At 43.2% G+C, this 14,756-nt stretch overlaps 1 protein-coding gene across 1 annotated transcript in view; it reads left to right on the top strand.

Moving 5' to 3' along the window:
• Positions 1-14,756, top strand: part of PTH2R (parathyroid hormone 2 receptor) — a 63,864-nt gene that overhangs the window by 11,624 nt on the left and 37,484 nt on the right. The window contains exons 3-6 of the mRNA XM_063115873.1: positions 8,933-9,032; positions 12,151-12,261; positions 13,375-13,496; positions 14,577-14,674. Coding sequence (XP_062971943.1) covers positions 8,933-9,032; positions 12,151-12,261; positions 13,375-13,496; positions 14,577-14,674 — 431 coding nt within the window. The remainder of the gene's footprint in view (positions 1-8,932; positions 9,033-12,150; positions 12,262-13,374; positions 13,497-14,576; positions 14,675-14,756) is intronic.

Below are 14,756 nucleotides of genomic sequence, written 5' to 3'. Positions count from 1 at the left end.
CGGGGGGTGGGGGGATGTCCTTTTGATTTTATCGGCTCATTGTCTGTCAGATGAAGATGTGAACTGCATGCATTGAAAAGGGCTGTGTGAAAGCTCTGTGGCTGGTGTTTGATCTTTGATGGCTGCTTTGCACTTGCAAAGTCATCACTTGACGTTGCCGCAATTGAGAGTAGTTGCATGTTAATGAACATGGGAATTAAAGAGATCGGAAATGAAAAGTCCTCACGCTTATTGTTGCTGACTTCTCTGTACTATCCATAAGAAAGGACGGATGAGATTTGTGCACTCACTTGGAACATTTAGCTCCATGTGATAGAGCACATGTTTTGCATGCAAAAGTTCCTACGTTCGATCCCTGGCTTCTTCAGGTAGGGCAAAGAAAGAATCCTGCATGAAACCCTGGAAAGCCACTGCCAGTCAGTGTTGACAATACTGGGCTGAATGGACCAATGGTCTGACTCAGTAAACCACCCAGAGAGCGTCGGCTTCTGGGCGGGATAAAAATGTAATAAATAAATAAATAAATTAAAGGGTGGACAAGGAGATACAAATGGGTTTTTTCTTCCCCTGCTTGTTTTGAATGTCTGAAGCTACTGTAAAGAATGAACATGCGTAGGTGAATTCACCCGTAATAGTACTGTACCCATTCACTACGATCAGAGGACTGTGTGTTTGTACAGAACAAAGCAGAGGTAGTTAACCTCTTATGTTCTTATGTAACCTGGTTCCCTTCGAGATCTTTTGGACAACATTTTCGAAAGCCCCTGACTCTTGGGCCTTAGCTAGACTTAAGGTTTACCCCGGGATCGTCCCGGGGTCATCCCTGTTCATGTAAATGACACACAGGATATCCCGGAAGCAGGCAGGGACGACCCCGGGACGATCCTGGGATAAACCTTAGGTCTAGCTAAGGCCTTGGTCATGCTAACCTGGGTTTATGGGTGTTATAGTACAAAACTCCTGGAGAACACAACGTTGCCTGCGTCTAAAACAGAGGAAAAAATCACCAAAAGAAATGTCCCACTGGACAAAACATTCTGACTAATAAATTGAAATGTTTGAAGAAGATTCTCTTCGGATATCACATTGCAATGAATTTTCCCTCTTTCCACCTTCAAATTGGTGCATCAGTTGCATCAGGGGTTCAGTTTCAAATAGAAGATTATGTCATAATTATGCATGGTCCACGTTTCACTGTGAGATCTCAATGCCCCAGAGAGATATTACCATGCATACCGTTGAACATCTTTCCTGGATGTCTAAAGAATTGATGCAAGTGTTGAACAGTTAGACCGTGAAACATAAAATGGTGCACACCAGGCGTCATTTCAATATCTCAGACTTCAAGGCATATAGCATTTGATTTGTGTGAGTCCAGCAAAAGCCTTCCACCAATGGAAGGGTTCCTTCCTTCAATGGGAGGCTAATAATAATAATTAATAAATTTATTTCTTACCCGCCTCTCCATTTTGATTGAGGCTGGGAACAACAGTAAATGGTAAAATACGTAAAACTGAATTAAAACATAATATACATTGTTAAAACATCCTAAAAAACATTCTAAAAACATCTTAAAATTCCACTGGATAGGCCTGCCGGAAGAGATCAGTCTTTATAGCTTTCTTGAATGCTAGTAGACTGTTAAGTGGACGAGTCTCCTCCGGCAGGCCATTCCACAGTCTGGGAGCAGCAGAAGAGAAGGTCCTCTGGGTAACAGTTGGAACTGTGGAACTTTTCCTCTGGAGGAGCTGAAGAGGAGGTAATCTTTTTCGGTTCCCCAACTCCCTTGAAAATCTGTTCCAAGGGGTTAGGGAACCCTCTAGAACAGTGTGGTTAGGTGATGCTTCGGGCTACAGAGAAAGGGAGAATAGGTGAAAATTGCTTCCCCCCTTTTCTGTGAAGAGCCTTGTGTGGCGCAGAGTGGTAAGCGGCAGTTACCGCAGCTGAAACTCTCCCCACGGCCTGAGTTCGATCCCAGCGGAAGCTGGTTCTCAGGCAGCCGGCTTAGGTCGACTCAGCCTTCCATCCTTCCAAGGTCGGTAAAATGAGTACCCAGCTAGCTGGGGGAAAGGTAACTGTGACTGGGGAAGGCAATGGCAAACCATCCCGCTACAAAGTCTGCCAAGAAAACGTCAGCGAAAGCAGGCGTCTCTCTAGGAGTCAGCAATGACTCAAGTGCTTTGCAGGAGAGGTTCCTTTCCTTTTCCTTCCTTTTCTGTCAGTGGGAGCGTTCTGAGCACAACTCTTATTTGGGAATGCTCCCATTGGCAGGATAAACTTTCGGGATCCAGTCCATTGTGGTATATATTTTCCCCTGTCCTTTGAAAATGGGTTCAGGATTCAAGCTGCTTTTGAACTTGAGATATAAAGTGTTGTCCTGAACATGTACCAAATTCCATTGCAATATCTCAGTGTTAAAAAAAAGTTATCGAATTTCAAAAAACCAGAATGCCAAAAAAACTTGTCAAACCAAAGACCTTGCTTTGCTTAGTCAAAATGTCCCAAAGTGTACCAACAAAGGTAACAGGAGTAGACCAGCTATGTGATACCCATAGAATAGCAGAGTTGGAAGGGGCCTACAAGGCCATCAAGTCCAATCCCCTGCTCAATGCAGGAATCCACCTGACAGATGGTTGTCCAGCTGCCTCTTGAATGCCTCTAGTGTGGGAGAGCCCACAACCTCCCTAGGTCACTGGTTCCATTGTCGTACTGCTCTAACAGACAGGAAGTTTTTCCTGATGTCCAGCTGGAATCTGGCTTCCTTTAACTTGAGCCCGTTATTCTGTGTCCTGCACTCTGGGAGGATCGAGAAGAGATCCTGGCCCTCCTCTGTGTGACAACCTTTTAAGTATTTGAAGAGTGCTATCATGTCTCTCCATGTTGGTCAAATGTAGGACTCCTCTAGATGTCTGCCTCCATGTGGCCATTGTAACTTGTTTAGATTTAGTGGGAATAAGTCCCCCCCTTCCCCTGTCCATATGATCCATGAGTCTGGTGTCGCCTGTACTCATTTCCAGAATATCTTTGGGTAATCATTTCATGCTGGTTCAGGCATTTTGGAGATCCTGTACATGTGGTAAGGCTGCAGCCATGTGCAGCATAGCCCCCAATGTGCACATGATACATTGGGCGGATTCGGAAGCCACTTTAGTCGACGATGGCTTGATAAGCCATGTATAGTAGCTTATTTTGGAAATAGTCCATGATGCTCGTGACATGACTGGGTTAATAAACTACGGTTCATAGCTCATTAAACTGCTGTGCCTAATCTGACCCATTTTTCCATCCCCTGCCCCACTGTAGTCCTCCCCCTGAGCGGTGGCACTGTTTCACACATACATTGCAGCAGGGGCTACAAGGAGCAAAATCCCCCGTGCGCACCAAAAAGGGGGCGGCACAAATAAACCCTTGGAATATAAAATAAAAGTTCACAGCCTCCCCTAGTCGGGTGGCATCCGATGCACCATGAAAACCCTGTGTCCCTTCTTATTTTGCACAGTTTAGAGTTTGGTTTATTGGCGCTATAAGATGGTTTTAAAAAATTGATTTCCACTATGTTGCAGTAGTGGTATTTTGTAGTGGTGTTTTGAATGAGAATGGTGGCAGAGATTTCAGATGCTCTTGTCGCATGATGCTCTAGGCGAGCAAATTAACCCACAGTACCTGACAAATGACACGATTACCCACTCTACAAACCATGAGTTATAAGCCATTGTGAGTTTAAAAAATCCTGTTGGACAACACGATACTCCCCCAAAATGGGTTATTGTGTTATCCAAACCCAGTCCTTATGTGATATGGTGGTCAGTACCCGGATGTGAAATCTCCTTAGAACCTTGCGTATGACACTTTTTTCTAACAGAGGAAGGCAGGATATGAATTGAATAGCTAAATAAAAAAAAGTGGGGAGATGAAAGGATTATGGAAAGTTAAAAAGTTAGGTAGAGTTAGAATCTTTTATCATGACATCAGTTTTCTATAAGTAGTGATTTTTCTTTTTGTATGGAGAATTCAGTCATCTGAGCCCCTTTCTATAGTCCACCTTACAGATGAGTTGGACTACAATACCCATCATTCTAATGACCATTCTGACTGAGGATGATGGGAGTTGTAGTCCAACGCATTTGGGGAGCTCCAGGTTGAGGAAGGCCCCTGTCGTCTGAAGTTCTGTAGCTCAGAAACTTCTTCATCACACCTCAGTGAGAACTAGGGGCCAACTCTAGAATACCAAATGGAAAAAAAATGGTACAAAAGCATTAACAAACAAAAAACGTTGCGCCTAGAAATCACAGTAATTTGATAGAAGGTGTTTTTTCCTGTTTCCAACATCAAAGATATTTGCGTTGTGAAAGAAGGACATTACTCTTTCCATTATGACTTAATAATGAAATTATGTGTGAATGTTTCGTGCTTAGGGAAAGGTGTGGCCTTCAGAAATATGTCTTCAGACACCAAGGCATCTTCTCCTGCTGGATAGGAAAAGAAACCACAATAATAATTTGTCACCACCTGCTTCTTACAGTAGGATGAGTCTGCCGTCCTCTGCTTATAAGGCCAAAACCAGCCCTTCCTCCTCCTGCCCCTTGTCATTGTCAGGTATAGGTACAAGGCCGGCCTTGTACCTAGCGGGTAGATTTATTAAGAAATAGTTTGAGAATGTCAGATGTTCTCTGCAAGCTTATCTCTGTACGAAGTTCTCATGGGAGTAGCTTGTTCACTCCCTGCCTCGGCCTTGAAGCTGCTGGTTCTCTGGGAACTTCAGAGTGTTTTGGAAAAGGTGGGGGCCGCTCTTCGAAGTGGGTTGTAACATCCCGCCCTCTTGGCATGTAGGCATGATTTACAGGTCAGAGGACCTGTCTGTCAAGTGGCTTTGAATAGGCCTTAAAGGCTGGTGCAAAGCGGAAAAAGCTTTTCTGGGTTTCATCTCTCGACGCAATGCCTGACCTCCCTCCTGTTTTGGATTCCATCTCCACTTGGGACTTCGAAAGCACTCTGCACACGGACGCTTTGCTATTTGGACTTTGGATATCTAAGAACTATGCCATGAAAAGTAGCGAGGCTTTTCATAGACTTGCATATGCAGTGGATTCTGTATTTGTGGCCAGACTCAAGTGGCAAGGAGTTCCCAGTCCTTAGCAGAAGGATGGGACTCCTGGGCCTGAGGTTTAACCTTTCCTGAAGTCGTGGTAACGGGGTCAGCTCAGTAGTGGTAGGCTGAGATTGACAAGTGCACGACGGATCTCAAACACTTGCATTTGTGATAAAAGGCCAGAAGTGGGAATCATGTTTGCATTGGCGGGGGCTTAAACCTTCAAAGTCCCCACCACCACCACCACCATTCTCGCCTTGTTGATGGCCCATGACGGAACATCGTCTCTCTTCACACCAAAGGAAGAATCTAATTTTTCAGAAGCCCATTTTGGGATCTCCCTGTGGTTTATCTGAAGATTATCCACTCCAGGAAGCAAGTGGATCATCCATACACAAGACTTAACCATTCATGGAAGTCCACACACTTTTACATGGGTCAAAATCAAGGCTGTGCTCGCAGCTGACACCAATGGCTATCAACAGCACTGATGTGACTGCAACATCATTTGTTGCATGTTGGAGCTTAAAGTGGTTGGCTATGTAGTCAATGTTAAACAAGCAATGCGCGGAAGTGGAAGAAGACAATAGAATAGGAAGGACAAGAGACCTCTTCCAGAAAATTAGAAACATCAGAGGTAAATTCCAGGCAAAAATGGGTATGATCAAAAACAAAGATGGCAAGGATCTATCAGAAACAGAAGAGATCAAGAAAAGGTGGCAAGAATATACGGAAGATCTGTATAGGAAGGATAATAATATCGGGGATAGCTCAGACGGTGTGGTCAGTGAGTTAGAGCCAGACATCCTGAAGAGTGAGGTTGAATGGGCCTTAAGAAGCATTGCTAATAACAAGGCAGCAGGAGACAACGGTATCCCAGCTGAACTGTTTAAAATATTGCAAGATGATGCTGTCAAGGTGATGCATGCCATATGCCAGCAAATTTGGAAAACACAAGAATGGCCATCAGACTGGAAAAAAATCAACTTATATCCCCATACCAAAAAAGGGAAACACTAAAGAATGTTCAAACTATCGGACAGTGGCACTAATTTCACATGCCAGCAAGGTGATGCTCAAGATCCTGCAAGGTAGACTCCAGCAATTCATGGAGCGAGAATTGCCAGATGTACAAGCTGGGTTTAGAAAAGGAAGAGGAACTAGAGACCAAATTGCCAATATCCGCTGGATAATAGAGAAAGCCAGGGAGTTCCAGAAAAACATCTATTTCTGTTTTATTGACTATTCTAAAGCCTTTGACTGTGTGGATCATAACAAACTGTGGCAAGTTCTTGGTGGTATGGGGATACCAAGTCATCTTGTCTGCCTCCTGAGGAATCTGTATAACGAACAAGTAGCAACGGTAAGAACAGACCACGGAACAATGGACTGGTTTAAGATTGGGAAAGGAGTACGGCAGGGTTGTATACTCTCACCTTACCTATTCAACTTGTATGCAGAACACATCATGCGACGTGCTGGGCTTGACGAATCCAAGGCTGGAGTTAAAATTGCAGGAAGAAACATTAACAATCTCAGATATGCAGATGACACCACATTGATGGCTGAAAGCGAGGAGGAGCTGAGGAGCCTTATGACAAAGGTGAAAGAAGAAAGTGCAAAAGCTGGGTTGCAGTTAAACCTCAAAAAAACCAAGATTATGGCAACCAGCTTGATTGATAACTGGCAAATAGAGGGAGAAAACGTGGAGGCAGTGACAGACTTTGTATTTCTGGGTGCAAAGATTACCGCAGACGCTGACTGCAGCCAGGAAATCAGAAGACGTTTACTTCTTGGGAGGAGAGCAATGCCAAATCTTGATAAAATAGTTAAGAGCAGAGACACCACACTGACAACAAAGGTCCACATAGTTAAAGCAATGGTATTCCCCGTAGTAACCTATGGCTGCGAGAGCTGGACCATAAGGAAAGCTGAGCGAAGGAAGATAGATGCTTTTGAACTGTGGTGTTGGAGGAAAATTCTGAGAGTCCCTTGGACTACAAGAAGACCAAACCAGTCCATACTCCAGGAAATAAAGAAATAAAGCCAGACTGCTCACTTGAGGGAATGGTATTAAAGGCAAAACTGAAGTACTTTGGCCACATAACGAGAAGACAGGATACCCTGGAGAAGAGGCTGATGCTAGGGAAAGTGGAAGGCAAAAGGAAGGACCAAGGGCAAGATGGATGGATGATATTCTGAAGGTGACAGACTTGACCTTGGGGGAGCTAGGGGTGGCGACGGCTGACAGAAAGCTCTGGCGTGGGCTGGTCCATGAAGTCACGAAGAGTCGGAAGCGACTGAACAAATAAACAACAACATGTAGTCAATGTAGCCCTGCTCAGTTTCATCAATAGGCTGTGTGCAGGCTGTATTATTAAGTGAAATGAGACAGAACTCACAAGTGCTTTAATACAACCGACTCCAAATCATACTGTGCCTTCCTGATAAAATCATCTGGCTAGACAGAAATTTACTCTTTCTGCTACATGCCTTTTCTCTGGAAAGGCTCAAATATACAGTGGAGACAGGATTCAAATTTTGCTTAAATGTCTTTCTTCCTTTAACTGAATCTTCAATAACTGGTTTTTTTTAAAGACCTAATATTTCTGCCTAATCCATTTAGGTGACATTCCAGGGGACTGGAATTTTAAGAGCAACTGGGCTTGCTGTTAACTTCCAGAATCTGGTTCTGGTGATTTGTTTGTGGCAGGATTCAGACACTTATTTTATTTATTTATTTATTTATTACATTTTTATACCGCCCAATAGCCGAAGCTCTCTGGGCGGTTCACTTCTAAAACCGTGTCTTACTAAGAGAGCTGAGACAGGTCTGACAGGTCCAGGAATGACGACTGACTGTAACAGGGGAAGGTGGAATGGAGTACCCTGGAAAAGGTCATGGCTGGCTGATTAGAACCCTAAATAAGAGCTCTCTGCACTGCACCCCTTTCTGGTAGGTTCCACCACCTATCGTATGGATTGAAATATTGTATGAGAAGTGCTTTGAGCACTTAAGGATTCCACCATCATTATTAGTATAACCAGTTAGATAAATCTAGATTGGGTTTATACACACTTTCAACTGTGTGGGGAGGAGTGTTCTGCTGATTTAGCAGTCTGAGGAAAAATGTGGTGCTCCCATCCAGCGCTGTTCTGAACTATTGGCAAGGCAGGAATAAAAAGATTCCAGGTACCAGCTAGCTAAAGCTTGGAGTGGAAATATTAAAAGGAGGAAGGAAAGGAAAGGAACCTCTCGTGCAAGCACTGAGTACACCGACTTGTCCTTAGCAGTTGCAGCCATCTTGTTAAAGAAGCTGTTCCTCTTTTGCTTCTACAGAAGCTGATCTTGCCTGACTAGGCAAACTTGGCTTTTGCTGCGGCAAACAGGTTTTGTAAGCGAATATTGCAGTTAACTTGCTGTTCTTTCAAAGAAGTCTTCCAGCCATATGGTGCAAACAACTATAAAAAAAAATCCATGTATAGGAAAGTGAAACTGCTAAGTAAAAGTCTTCAGAACACAAAGCAGTTAATTTCTTTCTTTTTTACTTCTTAAATAACTATTCTATTGAAGGAAATGCTAATGTCTGTCTTACTTAGACTTTAGAAAATGGTACAAAATGGAACTATTGCTAGGAAAAAAAACCTCTCACTTTCTGAAGCCCAAGGTGATGAAAACAAAATGAGATTCCTTTATGTGCAAAATAAGAGTACTGGGGACTTACTTAACTATGGCAACAGCTTCAGGTATTCATTACTCAGAAGTGTACCGAATTCTTCAGAATGAAAGCACAGCCAAGCTTTTATGGTTGCTTTATTTCTCTGTGGGCTTTTCTTTGCCAGGAGGACATGGATTATACCATTACAATGGAGGATCAGATTTATCTTCTCCTGGAGGCTAAAGTTCAGTGTGAGCTAAACATTACATCTCAGCTACAAGAAGGTGAAGTATCTAAGTCACTTGTGTTTTTTTCTTATTCTATCCAGAATTTCTAAAACATTTGCAGGTATTTCACATGCATTGACTTGTAGTCCAACACCTTTGGAAGGCACCAGGTTGGGGAAGGGCTGCTCTAAACAAAAAAAGAGAAGTAGGTGGCCCTAAGTTATTTGTCATCAGTTTTCCACAACCTTACAGTCACCTCTGCATATCCTATTCTCCATCCTGTCCTCATGGTTTATCTGCTTTGGGAGAATGAGAATTTCACTGGCACTTTCTGCCTCCATAGGGAGGATGTGGTGTTAAGGCTGGTGAGCCTTAACTCCCAATTTCCCTGCTTTTTGGTTCTCAGTTGAAAACTGTAGAGCCAAAACATTGTTTTGTAAACTGTAGGTTTTTGTTTACTGAATATATATATATATATATATATATATATATATATATTCTTGATCTCTGATGAACAAGGTTACTAATCTCCAAGCTTAAATCAAGATGAACCCAACTATATTTTTGCCTGTCACTCATTGAAGAACCACATGCAGATCAAACGTTATAGAATATCTTTTCAGTGACTTATTTCATGTTTGTTGGGGTATTTATTTAATGGGCAGCACAATCCAAGGGAGGGGCAGAGGAGGAACAATCTGAAGTGGTTGAACTGACACTGCCTTTGCCCTGCTGGGTTTAAAACAGCCACCCACCCACCCCTCCCATTGCTGTCACTGAGAGGCAAATAAATGACTTCAGCTCCAGAACTGGCATAACTTCTCCCCTATTGCAGGGGTGTGTTGGGGGGAAACAGAGTTGGGGATCCTGCAGATCCGAAGCCTTTCTGGATCTGCCTCTGGCATGCCTTCTGTCTGTTCTCTTTGTCACTGGATTTTTGATGGTAGAGGACCAGAAGTGATGGACTTTCCCACTGCAGTACAGAGGAACTTCCCAGGTTCTTCCCTCTTCTTTGCCTGTAGACTTCCTGCTCTCAGGGTGGAGGAGTTCCATTCTAGGGACCATAGGATTGCTAGCAATATGCATAGTAGTAAGAGATCTAAACTAGGATGACCACATGAAAAGGAGGACAGGGTTCCTGTGTCTTTAACAGTTGTATAGAACACGGAATTTCAGCAGGTGTCATTTGTATGCATGCAGCACCTGGTGAAATTCCCTCTTCATCACAACAGTTAAAGCTACAGGAGCCCTACCCTCTTTTGTATCTGGTCACTCTAGTACAGTTCCTGCACTTTAATTGTTGTGATGAAGAGGGAATTTCAACAGGTTCTCCATATGTACAAATAACACCTGTTGAAATTCCCTTTCTTATGCAACTGTTAAAGACATAGGAACCCTGTCCTCCTTTCCTTATGGTCACCATGTAGGTGACAACCTTTTAAGTATTTGAAGAGTGCTCTCATGTCTCCCCTCAATCTTCTCTTCTCCAGGCTAAACATGCCCAGTTCTTTCAGTCTCTCTTCATAGGGCTTTGTTTCCAGACCCCTGATCATCCTGGCTGCCCTCCTCTGAACACGCTCCAGCTTGTCTGTGTCCTTCTTGAATTGTGGAGCCCAGAACTGGACGCAATACTCTAGATGGGGCCTAACCAGGGCCGAATAGAGAGGAACCAGTACCTCACGTGATTTGGAAGCTATACTTCTATTTACTTCATTCCAGAGAAAATGTGGCTATGTTTTCTATGTTCAAGTCTCATTCCAATAGCACTACAAACAGTTCACAGAAATTGCATTGACCAATTGCTGTACCTGGTGTTAAACTCTCACCGATGAGTTATTGTACGCAAACAGTATCAAGAGCTGTTTCTTTGTCAATCTGAGCTTAACTGAATGCCTCCGCTCATCTGAGGAGCTGGTGTGATGCATTGCATTGATTGTGTGTTTTTGAGTGGGGAGACTTGGAATGCACATGTCTACTCAGAAGTAACTCCCACTGAGTTCAATGGGGCTTTCTCCCATGTAAGGGAATCTCAAAATCCTGATCATCCCTAAATCAATTTGGTTGGCCTTGGGCAAATTGTTTGCTTTAAGCCATCCCAGGGTCAGCTCTACTATACACATTTTGGATGTCGTGAAAGGGCAGCAAATTGCTAGTAATTTCATTGTTAACCTATTTTATTTTATTTTATTTCCAGGGAAGGGGTGAGGTATTTCAGGATTTTCTTCCTCGAGTGTTAAAATAAATTTGTTTATTTATTAAATTTATATACTGCCCCATAGCTGAAGCTCTCTGGACGTTTTACAAGAGTTAAAAACAGTGAACATTAAAAAAGTATACAAGATTTAAAACCATCAAAAATATAAAAACAACAGTATAAAACAGTATCCATTTTAAGCAACAACAGTTCTGGGGCCCACTAAAAACAAACACACTTGGCATATGTTGTTAAATGCTGTTAAATGCCTGGGAGAAGAGAAAGGTCTTAACCTGGCGCCGAAAAGATAACAATGTTGGTGCCAGGCGAGCCTCGTCGTGGAGATCATTCCATAATTGGGGGGCCACCACTGAGAAGGCCCTGTCCCTTGTTGCCATCCTCCGAGCTTTCCTCGGAGTAGGCACTCGGAGGAGGACCTTAGATGTTGAGCGCAGTGAGCGGGTAGGTTCATGTCGGGAGAGGCGTTCCGTCAGGTATTGTGGTCCCAAGCCATATAAGGCTTTATAGGTCCAGCTTTGAGTTTTAGACACCCTGACATGGTGGAGGAGAACCATTTCCTGCTTCACCTCAAGCTGCACGTTGCTTCAGCCGGCTCTGAGCCATCCTATCTCACAAAGATATAAAGCTACAAGGAAACAAGATGGCATATTACTTTCCCTGAAAAATTCAGTTACAAGCAACACTGTCTTATAAGAGTTAACATGCATATTTCAATATAAATATATATGCAATCAAGTGATTATTGCATCCGTGATGAAGTACACTAGTTTTGCACAAAAATGGCCTATTTGTCCGAATCTGTATTGGTGTTCACTTTGGCTCATTCACAAATGAAGCAGATATTTTCAGCTTCCTTGACTAACTTGGAGAAGGTAATTTTAAAAATATAAAGGGACTTGTATTGTATTTCTCATGCTCTTCCATATCTTCTATCTGCTTCTTTCTTTTGTTTTTCTGCAGGAGGCGATTGCTTTCCAGAATGGGATGGTCTAATTTGCTGGCCCCGGGGGTCAGCAGGGAAAACGTTAGCTGTGCCATGCCCTTCTTATATATATGACTTCAATCACAAAGGTACCAACTGTACACTTCTCCCTGGTTTTATCGGGCACAAAACCTAGGTGGGGAGAAATGTCAATAAACCAAGAGAAGCATCATAGAATCAAAGAATAGCAGAGTTGGAAGGGGCCTACAAGGCCATCGAGTCCAACCCCCTGCTCAATGCAGGAATCCACCCTAAAGCATCCCTGACAGATGGTTGTCCAGCTGCCTCTTGAAGGCCTCTAGTGTGGGAGAGCCCACAACCTCCCTAGGTAACTGGTTCCATTGTCGTACTGCTCTAACAGTCAGGAAGCTTTCCTGATGTCCAGCTGGAATCTGGCTTCCTTTAACTTGAGCCCGTTATTCCGTGTCCTGCACTCTGGGAGGATCGATTCATGTACATTGATGGTGCTATATAAATAAATAATAATAATAATAATCGAGAAGAGATCCTGGCCCTCCTCTGTGTGACAACCTTTTAAGTATTTGAAGAGTGCTCTCATGTCTTCCCTCAATCTTCTCTTCTCCAGGCTAAACAGGCCCAGTTCTTTCAGTCTCTCTTCATAGGGCTTTGTTTCCAGACCCCTGATCATCCTGGTTGCCCTCCTCTGAACACGCTCCAGCATGTCTGCGTCCTTCTTGAATTGTGGAGCCCAGAACTGGATGCAATACTCTAGATGAGGCCTAACCAGGGCCGAATAGAGAGGAACCAGTACCTCACGTGATTTGGAAGCTATACTTCTCTTAATGCAGCCCAAAATAGCATTGGCCTTTCTTGCAGCCATAACGCACTGTTGGCTCATATTCAGCTTGTGATCTACAACAATTCCAAGATCCTTCTCGTTTGTAGTATTGCTGAGCCAAGTATCCCCCATCTTGTAACTGTGAATTTTGTTTCTATTTCCTAGATGTAGAACTTGGCATTTATCCCTATTAAATTTCATCCTGTTGTTTTCAGCCCAGCACTCCAGCCTATCAAGATCACTTTGAAGTTTGTTTCTGTCTTCCAGGGTATTAGCTATCCCACCCAATTTTGTGTCATCTGCAAATTTAATAAGCGCTCCCTGCACCTCCTCGTCCAAATCATTAATAAAAACGTTGAAGAGCACTGGGCCCTGAACACTGAGCATCATTTCTTTCTTTCAGGCATGGCATTCAGGAATTGCAGCTTAAATGGAACATGGATCTATGTGCAAAGTTTGAATCGAACATGGTCAAATTATTCTGAGTGCCTTCGCTTCCTGCAAGCAGAAATCAGCCCAGGCAAGGTATGGGCACTTTCTCCAGGAAGGAGTAGAGATGTAATGTCCCTTTTGATGAGGTTGTGGTGCTGAGAATATTGGGGAACCCCAGCTGGCTCCTTTTACTCATTAACAGCCCAATCCAGCCTTCCCTGACCTGGTACCCTACAGATCCCAGCCTCCCCCAGCCAGCCATGGCTGGGGAAGGCTGATCCAATCCATAAATCCAGAGCAGAAAGAGCTAAATCTATTTTAATTCTTATAATAAGATTGTTCTGTAAGAGATAATGTGTATCTGTTGATAATAACTGGATTGGAAGTGTGTTAGACTATCACGTTCTAAGAAATGTCACCTTTCTGTAGTTGTGTAGCACATGGTAAATCTCCTAAATTTAGGGTGACCATAGGAAAAGGAGGACAGGGCTCCTATATCTTTAACAGTTGCATAGAACATGGAATTTTAGCAGGTGTCATTTGTATGCATGCAGCATCTGGTGAAATTCCCTCTTCATCACAACAGTTAAAGCTGCAGGAGCCCTACCCTCTTTTGTATCTGGTCACTCTAGCATAGCTCCTGCAGCTTTAAGTCTTGTGATGAAGAGGGAATTTCACCAGGTGCTGTATGCACACAAATGACACTTGCTGAAATTCCTTTTTCTATACAACTGTTAAAGACACAGGGACCCTGTCCTCCTTTCCATATGGTCACCCTACCTAAGTCACCATGAGAGAGAGAGGTGATCTCCCAAATTGATTAATAGGAAGTCCCTTGTGATGATATGGCTTTATTAGAGAAATGTGTGGATCCATGCATTGAAACTGTGTGACAACATACAGCAGTTATGCTTATCAGAGAGTTATCTCCAAGCATTAATGACACAATAGGTTTCTTTGTACAGCTCTAGCTTTACTTCCACCTACGATAGAATAGTGTGGTCTTTATATCACAAATGCAGCTGTGAGCTCTCGAGTGAATTTTCTTAATAGACATATTTTAGAACTTCTTGATTTTTAAGAGAAAAACATTGCAGACAATTCCAAAGCTGACAATTGTGTACTCAAGTGAAAAAGATATCCTAGACGTTCTTGTGTTCTTGTTTTCTCCAGAGGGAATTCTTTGAACGCCTCTATATTATGTACACAGTTGGATACTCCGTCTCCTTCAGCTCGCTAGCAGTGGCTATTTTCATCATTGGCTACTTCAGGTGAGTGAATCACAGTTCAGGAATAATGCACCATCAAAGCCCTGCGCAGTTGCACACAAAGAAGTGAAAACCGAAAAGGGGG

This window comes from Elgaria multicarinata, chromosome 2 (genome assembly GCF_023053635.1).
Source record: "Elgaria multicarinata webbii isolate HBS135686 ecotype San Diego chromosome 2, rElgMul1.1.pri, whole genome shotgun sequence".
NCBI classification, from domain to species: domain Eukaryota; kingdom Metazoa; phylum Chordata; class Lepidosauria; order Squamata; family Anguidae; genus Elgaria; species Elgaria multicarinata.
Note: the sequence above shows the minus strand (reverse complement) of the source record. Positions and strands in the feature narration are given on the sequence as shown.